Below are 13,970 nucleotides of genomic sequence, written 5' to 3'. Positions count from 1 at the left end.
TCCCTCCCAGGGTCACCAACGGGGGCAAGACCACCCTCACCCGCAGGCTGATGCAGGCCCTGCCCAACTGCAGCGTGGTGCACCAGGACGACTTCTTCAAGGTGAGCGTGTTCGCGGTCGGCTGGGCGGTCGGAACGGCGGCTGCGTTATCGTTCCTCGTCCCCGGCGCCCGTTATCTGCGCGCAGAGACTGCTGCGGAGCTGGGGCGCCCTCCAAATTCGTTCCGCGTTTCTGCTTTGTGACGGTGCCGCTCCCTGCGGCTGCCCCGACCAAACGTTTTTTTCTTATTGCTGTTTCAGCCTCAAGATGAAATAGAAGTTGAAGATGGCTTTAAGCAGTACGATGGTAAGGTCTCTCTCCAGCGTTATTGAACAGTGTAACTCCAGCTTAATACTTTGATCCTTCTTGGTGCTGAGCGATAACAGCTGGTGCTCAGTTACTGGCTAACGATAGCGTTCTGTCTCAGTGATCAGTGCGTTAGACATGGAGGCGATGATGAGTACCATAAGTGCTTGGATAAAGAACCCAGTTAAGTTTGAACGCTCCCATGGGATCAACAACACGCTGGATGCCCAGATCTCACCAGACAGGGAGGGAGGAGATGAAGTGATCCACATCCTTATTATCGAGGGCTTCCTGCTTTACACCTACAGGTACAAAATACTTCATGTATTTTGACTTCACGTAATACTAAAGGTGCCAGTATTGACTGATGTGAGTTCAGGTGTCACAGCCCTGAAGCACGTGCCAGCCAGAAGCGACGGGCATAGTTTTCCCTTTCTGTTCCTTGGTACAGGCAAGCTGTAACCCAGCACACATCTCTTTCAGGCCCCTGATTGATGTATTCCACCATCGGTACTTTCTTTCCATTCCATATGAGGAGTGTAAAAGGAGAAGAAGGTGAGCTTCTTTTTAGCCCAGTAACATCTTCAGCAGCTAAAGACTTGGTTTCTCCTTAAAGTCTTTTTTTTTCCCTTTTGATAGGCTAAACATTAACCTAGTTACTGTGTTGAAAAGCCAGAGTTCCTTCCAGCAACCAAACCCTAGAGGTTTTTAATCAAGCTATTGTGGACAGACAACTATTTCACCCAAACTTCTCCTAAACCTGCAGCAGGAGACTATTCATGAATACCACAGTCAGTCATTTAGGAAACACTTTTGCATCTTGCACACTTCAAACCATCACATTTCAACTTTCTTTAGCACTTCTACTTGCTGGTGGTAGCACTGTTGATAAGGTTAAAACTACACTGAATGAAATACATTCAAGATAAGTTGTAGAAAAACTGATTGTACGTTACATAATTTGCCTGAACTTTAATTAGACTATCCTTGAATAACACTGTGTTAATTTATAGTTCAAGGAATTACACTGTACCCGATCCACCTGGATTGTTTGATGGCCACGTTTGGCCTATGTATGTAAAGCACAGGAAGATAATGGAAGATCTTGGTGTTGACGTGGGTAAGTTTTTAATAACTGAAGCACTTTTATAAGGCTGTAAGGCTGTTAAAGAAAAAGCTTTTTAAGTCTTATGTATATATGAAACTGTTAGATGGATTATGTTTTTCCAGTAAGGCAAATGCATGCTCTTCAAATTAGAATCTGACAGGGTTAGAGAAGCATAATTCTATTATAGCTCTCATTTTACATTCTTATTTTAAGTGCACTTGAATGGAACAAAATCCAAGGAAGAACTGTTTAATGAGGTATATGGACAGATCCAAAATAAGATTGAAGAATTACTTAACATGCAGGTATGTCTTTATGCTTCTAATTGGAACTCCAGGGCAAACCTTTTAAATGCTACGTTGAAAAAGCATGAAGCTGTAACTTGAAATGTATTCATGTTTTTCTGTTTAGAAATAAGCTTCTACTGATTCTTGCAACTGAAGATGACTCCTGTTTGCTCTGTGCTGTCTACCTGACTGCCACTAAAGTTCCAGCTTCTGTGAAGACTCAACTCCTGAATTTGGCTTCATTGAGTTTTCTCCTGAAACTGAGTTACATATGGTCATTAAAAAGCATTTCCCCCTCAGCTGTCATCTCAATTTGTGCTTGAGCCTAGTAGCCGGCCTCATGTGCTTTAAGTCATCACCATCTAGTCTTCTGTAAATTCTATTTGCATGTACTTAGATTATAATAGTTAAGCACATAATGGAACTGATGTTAGGTGGCACAACTCTGCTAATATGCATACACTACATCATTGCTCACTATAACTATACATCAAACACAAAGCTTTTCACTTAGAAAATAGATGAGGCTTTTACGAAAAATACAAGTGTGAGAAAAGCTGAATAATGCAACTGCTTTCAAGTCATGTCTGACAGAAAGCGTTGGGGCTTTGGCTGACGTTAATAGCAATGGGAAAGCTGCCAGCTATTTCCCTTTACTGACCTGCTTTGATTTCTATATCTACAGAAATTAAGATGAAATCAGAGAACAAGAGCTGGTCAGAATGTTTTACTAGCATTTACTTATTTTATTAAGTGCATGTTTAGATCTTGGAAGCAAGGAATTTGGGCTGTAGTCACAGAAAATCCCTTACATACAAAACTGATTTAAGGGCACTGATTACTGTAGTAGGAAGTTCATTAGTGGATTGCAGCTGAAGGAAGCTCACACTTGAGTTGAAACTGCTACCTACGTACAGAATTAATTTAAGGTCTCGGATCACATAGAAGAAAGTAGTAAGACTTAATCCTTAGGAGGTAGAAAGGGAAAGTTTGGGACAAAAGCATGATTTAAAAAGTCTGTCTATTGAGGAGGTGTCCAAAAGGGAGTATACGTACTCATCCAGCACAAGGCCAGTCTTATTTCTTCAAGAACTTGAGCTGAGAACCAACATTTACTTCAAGCCTAGATGCATCAGCTTTCTGATAGGAGCTGGTCCTCCCCAGTATCCCCTGGAAAGGAAGAGTTGCTTCATCAAGTCAAAGCCATTTATCTGCACACATTATCACAGTGTGAGGAAAGATTTTTTTTAATTTATTTTCGTATGATTCTTTTATTTATTAAGATGGAGTGCTAGAGGTATGAAGTTAAATATTCTTAGCACAAAATCCTATTAGTAGCAAAGTACCCAGAATGCTCAACAAGTTGAGGACTTAGTGATGACTAAGCATACACTTCAGTTGCTGGAATTTGCAGGATAAGTTCAACAACTTCTGTTCTTACGAAGAATTATAGGCCAGAACAGATACCTGGCTTTGCCTTGAAAAAAATCACAGCAGCTATGCCTGCCCTGACTTAAAATACTTACTTGAGTAACGCATTCCAATAGAGAAAGGGCATCATATCAGCTTTCATATAGTACATTGTTGTCCTCTGTTTACTTTGGTCAATGGGAAAGGTCTCCAGAGGCTGAGCATTGTAGTCAAATTCTGCTAGAATCACCTTGTTATAGCTTGTTACCAGTGGGCAGGAAGTATATCCATCATACTGCAACAAAGAATACACCCTTCTCATTAATCTGATTAAAGGCTAAATGCTGAAGTATTGCAAACTATATGATTAACATTCTTATTTCAAAATAAGTTTCTGGGTTTCTGCATTTATAGTGTTAATAATATTAAGTTTAAAACACTGCAGTTTGGGTCAGTGATCATAACCAAGCCATTTTCTTTCAGCTGCAGATCATAGATTGGCATTATAAGAGTGCTTAGAATCAACCTAAACCACTGCCTAAAGGGCTTTGTGTCATTAACTGCTGGCTAACAGAACAGGTAACAATAGGAGAGTATGAGAGCTAGTGCTGTCTTTTAACAGACAGAATATAAACCATCTCAAATATAATTGTAAGAATTTGCAGGGGATCACAGCAGCATGGACTGAAACTCAGGTAAGTACTCCAGGAATATTAACTAAGAAGCCACGCATAAAATGAGAGCTAGGTCTCAAAGAGAAGTTTGAAGAAAGTCACAGGCTTAAGAGCTTCTGCAGTACAAAAACTTAAATTTAACTCCTTAGAAGATTGCTTTCTGTACAGGGAAGACAAGTTGCACACAGCATAAATGTGTAAAGTTTGTGAGGGTTTTCTTGGAGTAGGGGTTATAGTAGCCTACACTAAAAACCCACCTTGAGGAACCCAACCTAATCAACCTTCCAACTTCTTTTAACTCATTAAGATTTAAATAGAAGTTTCTGAAGAAATTGTGTATAATTGTGCCAATTACTACTATAGTAGTACTACAATTACTTATTAAAATTATGACATACAGTAAGAAGCTATTTAACACCTCCATTGCTGACACAAAGCCCTGTCTATCTTCAGTTCATGTAGTTTAACTGCTTGTCTTGGCAGAACTTCCTGTGTATAACATTGCCACTAAAACAAGTTCTGTAGGTACCTTTTTAGTTGGCGACTGGTTCTTCATTACCAGGGAAATAGTTTTATCAAGCACTCCAGATTGGGCAGCTGCATAAGAGGAAACAGGAAAAAAAATATATAAATCTTTATATTTTTTTAATATATCTATATATAAATATAGTAAGACTTTGCTTTAGACAACAATTACTGTCATTACTGGAGCAAACAATAGTAACAGTGTACGTTGGATAATTCAGCTGTAACTTAACTTGTGTCAAATCAGCTTGGGAACTTTACAGTCCAAGACTGAGGAGGGTCTGGGGGGAGAAAATCATATTTGAAATAATGCTTTGGCCTCATTGCTTCCAACATGCAAAGGTTTGACAGAACTTGAACTGCATGTCTATTCTCCTATGCTGAATTACACTTGTTTGGTCTTCCCAAACACTTAAGACTCCAGCACTGAAGTTTTCCTAGCTCTCTTTCATTTTTAATGCTGCCAGGGAAGTTCTAGACTAATGCACCAATAGTTACCTATATCATTCTTTTTGTTAGACTAATAATATACTGTAATAGTCCTTTTTTTTTTTTTTCCACTCTCAGATCTATCTTTTTATTTTTAGTTATGATATCATATACCTGGAGTATTTTTACATTGGACCCTGTGGCTACAAGTACAGAACACACGAGTCTTCAGCAGTAACTTATCAGCTGACACATGTGTGAGCTTCTAAGATAGAGCAGAAAGACTTGCTACCCTTGCGTTCTTCCAGAATTCAGTAACAACTTCATTTTACACCATTCCGAGAACACATAAAATAGAACTAGCCCAACTGTGAAGTATTTGGAATAAGGAAATGGAGAATTGATGGCATCAGAATAATCACTAGCTAGTTAGTTAGTCCAAGGAACTGAAGTCTTTCTGAAAGATGGAAAAAAAATATGGAGTTAAGACCTCAGGAGTAACAAACTAAACAATGTCTTGTTTAACAGCTTACTGTCACTGCTACACTTTCCATTACATAAACAAACACACAAACACCTTTACCTACAGCCGCAGCAGTTCTTGATGTTGGAAGGTTGGTGCAATCCCCAATACCAAAAAATATTAGGATACTTTTTATGTTGTAGAGTTTCCTTATTTACATCTACCCAGCCGATTTCATCAGAGACAGGGCTGTTGATAAGTACATCAGGTGGCCCCATTGGGGGTGTGACATGAAGCATTTCATACTAGACAGAAAGAAAAAGTACTAAATGGCTAATTAGCAAGAACAGATCATACTATATTAATGTTAGGATATAAGAACAGTATTAATTTTTTTTTTTAATTTTGTTTTTGTTTTAAAACAAGCATATAGAGTGAAAATTTGCTCTTAAATTTGAGGTGCATCTGCTCCAAGTTCTTTATTAACAGGAACCTCATTAGCAGCCATATATAAACCATGTAAGCTGCCATAATAGCAATTTGCTTTCCTCTATATATGCCTGAGACATTCCCAAGTTACATTAACAAGGTACACAGAGCTCCAGGCATGGTTTGTTACCTCTACTCCACTTTCCCCACCCCTTCTCACTACCTTAGTTTCAAGCTTTTGAATTGTTGGAATTTGAGGATGGTACTAAAAGGATGAAATAGCAGTTTATAATGGAGCAACAGATATTATGTTATTATAATGCAGTTACATTAGTGCATATACAAAGAGAAAGGATCAAACTAAAGATCTGAAATCTCCTAACCTCATGAACTTCAGTCTCTCCAGGTTTGTCCAGGTTTTCAAACACAGCTTCCTGCTTGTCTGCTCGAACTTCAACAAGGTTGCACTTATAATTAACAGCAATATTCCTCTCCTCTATTATTTTAAGCAATGCATCAGCATATTTCTTAACACCAAAAATGACACCAAGTGAAGTGTTGAACATTATGTTTGCTTTGGGTCGTTTTCCTGTCTGCATGGAAAGATCAAATTACTAAGTCTGATAAGCTAGCAGAAACAAGAGAATTATGCCATACTGACATATAGTCAGTATAGTTGACAGAACTATTAGCGCATTTTGGTGCTTAATGCAGCATTAACATTAGAACTCTTGAGAAACAGCTATTTCACAGAATGTTAGACAAGATACATCCTTGTACTTTGATATTTTTGATGCCTCACCCGTTCAGAGTGAGATACTGAAGATGCTTCACACAGATTGCTAGTGACAAGAGGTGGCTGCAATATTCTGAACAATACTGTATAAAGGCTAAATATAATAGCTTAGCACTACACAGCACTGTGAAACCATCAGTTCTATGCATTATTCAGATATTCACTCAGTAGACAGCTCATGAAATTTAAAGCATGCATGAAGTCTGACACTTTCACTTGAAGCTGTTTTCTGTTTCCACTAAATTCACTTTCCCAGCCCAGCAAAAACCTCTCCTGTTACTGAGACTGAGTGCCAGAAGGAGTGAGGATAATCACTTCTCAGATGAGCAGAAAGACAATCTGCATTTAACTACTTAAAGCAATAAGAAGGAACACTCAGCCAGTGTGATTTTAGTGTTTCACCTGAAATTGTAAATTAGGCTGAGAACATTTGTATTGCTAGTTATCTCCAAGCAGGTTAAGCAGTTCATCCCTTACAAATTCTGAATTCTGCAAGTTACTCCAGAAATTTCTAAGATATTTATGCATAATTCAGTTATCTTCATTTAGTACATATTAATAACAGAAAAAGCAAGTCAGTCATTTTCATTCAATAATTCTGAGCCATATTTATCTCCTGGAGTTTTTATTTGTCGTAAAAGAAATACAACAAACCCCTTAGAACACACCTTCCTTACAATTGTGGGAACAACCATTGTAAGAGTGAACAGAATACTTACTTTCCTCCAGTAGGCCTCAGATAAATACATGATTTTCTGGGGAGCCCCAGCACATTTCACCGGAGTGTTTGGAAAAGTGAAGATAGCATTTCCTTCCTTGAAATCTTGCAAAGCTTTCCACGTTTTCTCTACAGTATGAACTGAATAATTGGAACCTATTTTAGGGTGATGAAAACCCTCAGGCAAGCCTTTGATCTAAGAAAACAAAATTAAGGTTTAACATATAGACAACAGGAATTTTGTCTTCATCATCAAGTATTAAACGGAGACTTGAAATTTCTCAAGACAATTTAAGAAGCCCACAGTTAAAAAAGCCCATATGTTAGTTGGTATTTTTGAATATATGTTTACTAATCAAATTGGTATTTCCATTAGAGCTTAGTAGATAACTTAATAGATGAATATTTACTGAAATGACAGTTCTGCAACATCCATACCATAAGAGTTCAGTATAGAGCAAAGCGTGAAATTCAGAGTAAGAACAAGAAGTCACTGCCACATCATCATAAGGAAAAACTCACATTAAAAAAGCATTACAAAAATTCATAAGGTGAAGAAAGATTTCCAGTGCTCAGTTTCAGATATCTGAAGTATTTCTTAAAGATACTCTGCTTTGGTTCTGCCTCCAATAATTTTTTCTCACTACTGCTGCTATGCTTGAGCATCTGTTTTTAAGAAAGGCAGTTGTCTCTGTTTTGAAGTAACAGTTTGCAGAACTTCTAAGAGGAAACTGAGTCACATTACATACATTGCAACGTGTTTGAGACATTACAGCCTACACCAGGAATTATGCTGTTAGTGAAGACAAATAAGAGAAAACAACCTTTTTAATACTGGCCACTTTGGGTTTAATGCCATACCAAACGATTAGTGTGAATTTTATTTACTAAGTTCACTACACAGTAATAGTGACTGACTGTATTACATGGCTTCTAGTGCCAAATTCTGAATACTGAGTTTATTTTTTTTTAAGCTGTACTGTAGAGATTTACATGGAGACTGAGAAAAACCACTAAACACAGTGCCGTTCCTTATTCTGCTGTGCTAATCAGCTGAATTTCATCTGGCGCAACTTTCGTTAATTAACTTCTGCTTTGTGTGTGCCTTGGGAGCTATTAGAAAAGAAACTCAAATATGTTATTAGTTACTACATCACATGCAGGTCACATTAAAGTCAGCAGGGTCAAACTTCACAAACATCTGCCTTTGTATTTTTCCTCTTCTGTGCACTGCTACAATCATTCTTGCACCATACAACAGCACTAACATCTTCCTTCAAGTGCCATTATAGAAAGCACACAGGAAAGCTAACAGATATGGGAAGGGTCCCAGGGCCTATTTAAGCACAGACATAACTCAGCTGGTTCCTTTTAAAGTGTATCCTTCAAGAGAGATGGTAGAGAGCGGGTCAAATTGATTCTACAGGACATATTTCACTAACTGCTGTGTGTTTCTTTTTACATTAGAGATGTCTCACTCTACTATCAGCATATTTCACTCGCATTATTAGACTGCATTTATGTCCAGATTTAACTTGCTGTCTCATTAGCTGATGTTGCCACAGAGCTACCTTAAAAGAGCTTCCTAAGGGTAATTTGGCTTGTTACATACAGATCTATGGAGGGACATACTTAAGTCATTAGGCTGCCTTCTGGTTCTTTACTTCATATTAGTGTTCAGTATCTTGAAGTAGAAAAAGTGTACTGAAAAGCCATTTACTCTAGCAAATCATGAGGGCAAGTGATGCCATTAAAACTAGTAAAAACATAATTACTGTAAAAATACCTTTTCATAATGCAGACTAATCCCAAGGGCAATTATCAGGTACTTATAAGATATCTGTTGAATAAGGGAAAAAATTAGACAAAAAATAAAAAGACTAAACACAACAAAGTATTATATCAAAGCAAATTTAAATTATCTGACAGCAATAGTTTCCATAAGGGCAGGTATTAGTAAAAATGGCATTAAGTTTGAGTAATATTTATTGTTTTATAATTGTTTATAGTATTTATTGCATGAGAAGTTACACACAAGCTTTGCTACACACAAAATTAGACATTCTGAGCAAGGTATTCCATCTTTTGTGTTCAGTTCTCTACAAAGAGCAAAAAGACTTCTGATGATGGTGATGACTTAAGCTGTAGTCATTCTCACACAGTTATCTGCAAAATTTACTAGAAATAGAGTTTAGAATCAAATACTTTTTATAAGACTAAGCAAATTGCTTAGCCTCCCAGATGCTGGGGAAGGCCTTACTCCATTGGCAGTTCCAAGGGGATCTGCAGTGGACAGATAAGTCATGACACAGAATACATTCTTCTAACATTATTACCTTGACATCATTCTCCAGCCTGACACAGTTCTTATCTGGATCGAATGCTGTAACGCGAGATTTAATCCACTCAACACCTTCAGGCATCACCCTTTCTGTTGGACGTGCAGAAGCTGACACATGCTTTGCACCAGCACCAACCAGCGTCCACAGAGGCTGATAGTAGTGAGTCTGAAATAAATGTTTTAACAGACATTTAAGAACAATTTAATTGCACTTGATTATGAAGGCATATTACTCCAAATAGGAGACAATGCCTATTAACATTCTATTCTTAACAAAAGAAAGCATACAAATAACTAAGAGTTTTCCCTGAAAAAGTTGGAGGGAGGTATGCATCTCTGTGGTGGGAGAAAAAAATCTCATGCCAAGCTTACTAAATTCAACTTCATTGGCTTCCTCTCCACAGTAAGTGAGGTTGGAAAGTGATGAGAATCAGAGCAAACTGATCACATACATCAAATGCTTTCTCTTTCAGCATAAGGAAGACTTACCTTACTTGGCTCAACCACAGCTACATTTCCTGCCCCCACTTTCCTCTTCATCCGAGCACTCATGGCAATTCCACCAGAGCCTCCACCCAGCACAAGTACTTCATAATAATCCTTGGCAGCACACCTGGCTGCTGTATGCAAACCAAGGAAGCTCTTCTTCTGTATGGCTGCTAAAGGACGAAGACAGGAACAGGACAATGCTGCTCCAACTGGTGACATCTTCCAATAAGTGGGAAGCTGCAAGTTAAGGAAAAGTATCAGTTAATGCCGTAAGGCAGTTTTTATTTATCTATATGGCCAGATATGTCTTCAAGGCAAGAACTAACTTTTGTTGCAGCTAAAACACTAAACTTCCAAACTGACTGTAAGCAATTTGGAGATGATTAAAAAAAAACAACCATGGACTCTGCCAGAAAATTAAAATTTCATACAAGCAAATGAATTCTAACAAATGACAATATATTTTTCACCTTATCTTAGCAGGAAAGCGTGTCTGATCCTATAGCATAGGATCTACAGCTAGACATTTGCTGTAACATTACCACCCTGAAGAGAATAATGTCGCAAAAAAAGACTTGCTAGGTTGTAGGATCTGGTGCTGTAGACCATTGAAACAGCAAATGTTAGTTGTGCAAACATACCAAGTGCCATTCTGCTGACTGTAACGTCAGACAAATGAATAACTGTGTTAGTATTTTAATATTAACGTATACCAGCATATGCACAGCTCAGACATACCCCCTCTCTTGGCTCTTTGCGCTACAAGACATCATGGTAAGCAAGACAGTCTTACAGCGCTTTGAGCAAGGGCATGTGGGCTAGTCTACTTTTGCAGGAGAGGTATTGAGCCCTAGACTTGACAGGAAAAGAAAGTTCATTGAAACAACACTTTACGTCTTCCTAGATTTTGGCTATTTGAGTACACCCAAAATTTACAACAGTAAAATAGTTGCAAGCAAAGGCTAGAAATCCCTGTTTATCATTGCTTACAACTATACTTTTTACTTGACAAACAAGAGTTAAAACCATGAAGTGAAGCTCTGGGTAGTGCAATTGTGTTACCTGAAGTCAGTCAAAGTTGATCCCCATAAATATGTTTCCCTCCCTCTGCTACAATGAACAAGATCCTTCCCCTTTATGAATACATTACTTGCACATGATGAATGCCATTTTGAAGCTTTTCAGCAATAAGACAGGTATAAACTCATTTTAATTCATTTCCTCATTGCAACATTGCCAATAAGGTGTTGTAACTTGAAAAGAAACTTATGACAGGATTTTTATCTACATCCTGTTGTTTAATTCCTTGAATCATTGTGCAGAAACTCCAGCTTTTTCATTTCAGAACGGCAGACTTTGTTTATGACTTTTACAGAGAGGAATTTGAAAACTAAATCAGAGAATTCAAATATTTTCAAGAAAAGTTCCAAAGGTCAACATCAAGAATTCTCTACAAAACCATACATGTAGTTAGCAACTCATTCTGCACCTTCACGTGCCATCTTAAAATCCTTCACTCGAGTATCCCAAATTCTTCAGAAATGCTGTTATTATCCCCAAAGCATAAACAGCTTAGGAAGGAGAAGAGGAAATGTGGGAAGTATCCTCGGTATAAGTTATTTTACCCACTTTGTTTTAAAGGAAGTTACCAAGATACAGACACGTTCTTCTCATCCTCTTTCCTACAGAAGAACACCAACTCTGGATATGTTGGTTTCACTTTAGAAGGCTGCCTGCTGTTTACCCAGAGCAGGCTGTCATTTGTAGCAAACAACCTCACTCAGCCACAGGGAAGGAACTGGTCTAGCCCTAGGAGTAAAATCTACCTAGTGCAGATGCTTCATACTCCCTCCAAGAAAGAGTAGTTTTTATGATGAATAATTTCTGCAACTTCCGTCTGTGACAGTTTTAAGTACAGCCTGTTCCTGGAAGTTCATGAACCCAGCATTTGTGGTTGGGTTTTATTAAGCAAGTGAAACAGGCACAGTGACCAGCTGTTCGGCAGTGCACAGCATGCCCAGACCAAGGGAACAGGACTTCATTTTTGTAATGCTAAGTAAGGGATAATTATCCTCTCTGAATGAATAGATTTTGAATTAAGCATGCTTATAAACAAACACAAGATGTGCCTTAACTAACAGCCATCTAATGGACTAGAGCGTACCATTTCTTTGCTTTGAAGTTGTTTTAGAGCACGTACAAACAACAATCTGAAACATCATTTGTAGGCAGATGTTCAGAAACAAACAGCAAAATCCTTGGTATTAAATTCTCAAACTAACAGCTGCACTCCATCAACTACACATCAGTTCTCTGATTTGGGAACTGGAGAGAAAGAGAATAACAGAACTGAAAGAAAAACAGAAAATCACTAATTAGTCTACTGAATTGAGCTGAAGTCTTAAACTTTTAGAAGACCACCGTAACATATAGCACTCTTACCAAGAGTCCTTTGAACTACACACAACAAAACATCCCTTATGTTGCATGAAATCACATGCTGACGTGCTTCGGAGCACTCCTCCATTCAGCGACGGTTCCTCTTCACCCATGACAACTACTTTAAAGCTAGTTCTGTCAGTGTGAGAGGTAAATTTATTGTGAATGTTTTCAGGACGTGGTTTGTTACAGTGACGGAAGCCTGTGTAATGCTACTGCAGCACAACTCCTGTAGCACCACATAAAAATCGGGTCACAATGTGACTCATAGTAACTTCACCAAAAATGGCATTACTGTGAGGAGGGGTAGCATTTAAAAGCCTTTTTAAAACAGTCTTAGCTTGAAGATAGTCTCTGATTCCACCTATAACTCTCTCGCCTCTTTTACTGAAAGACTATTTGTAAAAAAAGCAGATTCAGAAAAGAAAAAATGTGTTGAAGTGGTAATAAAGATTGCATACTGCACGATTCTGGAATAACTGCTAATGCTAATGTGTTGAAAAACCACAGTTAGACTGACAAGGAGAGCTCAGTATTATTTAGTGCCTGAATGCCATTAGTGAGATTACATCAACAGAACAATAGTGACTTTCCTGTCAAAAACAAATATAGGAAACATTTTTCCAGAATTAGCAGCTTACAGACCTTTCAGGGACTGAGAACACAAAACAAGAACCATCCTCGTTAAGCTGCCATTGAAAAAAAAACAAGCAAACCACACTTCTACAAGCAAAATAGAGGAAATCATTGCCAATTTTCTATTAAGTTTTGCTTTAAAGAAAAATCTGGCTGAAAATAGGCCTATTAGGCAATGCATCACAACGTTTTCATGCATTTTAACCAGCTCCAATCCCCACTCAATAAAACAGCAAACTCAGCAGAACAGAAATGGTGTTCCTAGAGTCAAATGTGTTCCTAAAGTCTCTTCACAGAACAGCTTGGATCAGAGGGGACCCTACAGCCCCCCCGCCCCAATCTCTGCCATGGGCTGTGTGCCCCCAGCTCAGCTCCCAGGGCCACCCAGCCTGGCCTTGGGCACCTCCAGGGATGGGGCACCCACAGCTCTGGGCAGCCCATGCCCGGGCCTCACTGCCCTCTGAGTGAAGAGCTTCTCCCTCACATCTAACCCCAATCTGCCTTCTCTAAGCTTAAAGCCAATCCCTCTTGCCCCACCACTACCAGACCGTGTAAGAAGTCGCTCCCCCTGCTGCTTGTAAGCGCCCTTCAGGCTTTCCGCGGAGCTTTCTCTACTGCAGACCGAAGGAGCCCAAACCTCACAGCCAGCTCCGCAGAACCCACGAGGAGAGCAGTCACCGTCAGCGACAAGTCAGCTCAGGAGCCGTCTGACGCCGGGAGCCGAGCGGAGCCGGGTTAGAGACTTCTGAGCGCTGAAAGTAAACAACGCGCAGCCATCCCCGAGCGGCCGGCGTTTAACACGTTACCTTCCAGCACTGCGGCCGCGATAACATGGCACCTCACGCGCCGCCAGGGCACGGGCCCGCTCCACGCACCCCTCC

General features: G+C 39.1%; 2 protein-coding genes across 2 annotated transcripts; one reads left to right on the top strand and one right to left on the bottom strand.

Annotated features, from left to right (window-relative positions):
* The first annotated feature begins 6 nt into the window (after nucleotides 1–6).
* LOC104912834 (nicotinamide riboside kinase 2-like) lies at nucleotides 7–2,039 on the top strand. The gene is made up of 7 exons (XM_010717438.1): nucleotides 7–101; nucleotides 300–345; nucleotides 467–653; nucleotides 829–900; nucleotides 1,359–1,465; nucleotides 1,667–1,758; nucleotides 1,865–2,039. Exons 1-7 carry the CDS (start codon nucleotides 51–53, stop codon nucleotides 1,868–1,870), a joined length of 561 nt encoding a protein of 186 aa, XP_010715740.1. The 5' UTR covers nucleotides 7–50; the 3' UTR covers nucleotides 1,871–2,039.
* Nucleotides 2,040–2,452: 413 nt separating this feature from the next.
* On the bottom strand, nucleotides 2,453–13,946 carry SQOR (sulfide quinone oxidoreductase). Its single transcript, XM_010717439.3, is given in 11 exon segments — nucleotides 2,453–2,910; nucleotides 3,267–3,445; nucleotides 4,354–4,421; nucleotides 5,362–5,416; nucleotides 5,418–5,546; nucleotides 6,054–6,263; nucleotides 7,186–7,380; nucleotides 8,971–9,024; nucleotides 9,521–9,691; nucleotides 10,015–10,251; nucleotides 13,896–13,946. Coding segments are annotated over 11 exon segments (1,383 nt in total). The 5' UTR covers nucleotides 13,923–13,946; the 3' UTR covers nucleotides 2,453–2,852.
* Nucleotides 13,947–13,970: the final 24 nt, after the last annotated feature.

The sequence above is a fragment of the Meleagris gallopavo genome, chromosome 12 (genome assembly GCF_000146605.3).
Source record: "Meleagris gallopavo isolate NT-WF06-2002-E0010 breed Aviagen turkey brand Nicholas breeding stock chromosome 12, Turkey_5.1, whole genome shotgun sequence".
In the NCBI taxonomy this organism is placed as follows: domain Eukaryota; kingdom Metazoa; phylum Chordata; class Aves; order Galliformes; family Phasianidae; genus Meleagris; species Meleagris gallopavo.
The sequence above is the reverse complement of the archived record's forward strand: the minus strand, read 5'-3'. Positions and strand labels throughout refer to the sequence as shown.

Bases quoted from the DNA above. Each gene is read 5' to 3' on its own strand.
- LOC104912834 (XM_010717438.1), top strand. From the start codon at position 51: ATGCAGGCCCTGCCCAACTGCAGCGTGGTGCACCAGGACGACTTCTTC. The intron at 654-828 runs GTACAAAATACT...CATCTCTTTCAG, and splicing joins TTCCTGCTTTACACCTACAG to GCCCCTGATTGATGTATTCC. The intron at 1,466-1,666 runs GTAAGTTTTTAA...TCTTATTTTAAG, and splicing joins AGATCTTGGTGTTGACGTGG to TGCACTTGAATGGAACAAAA.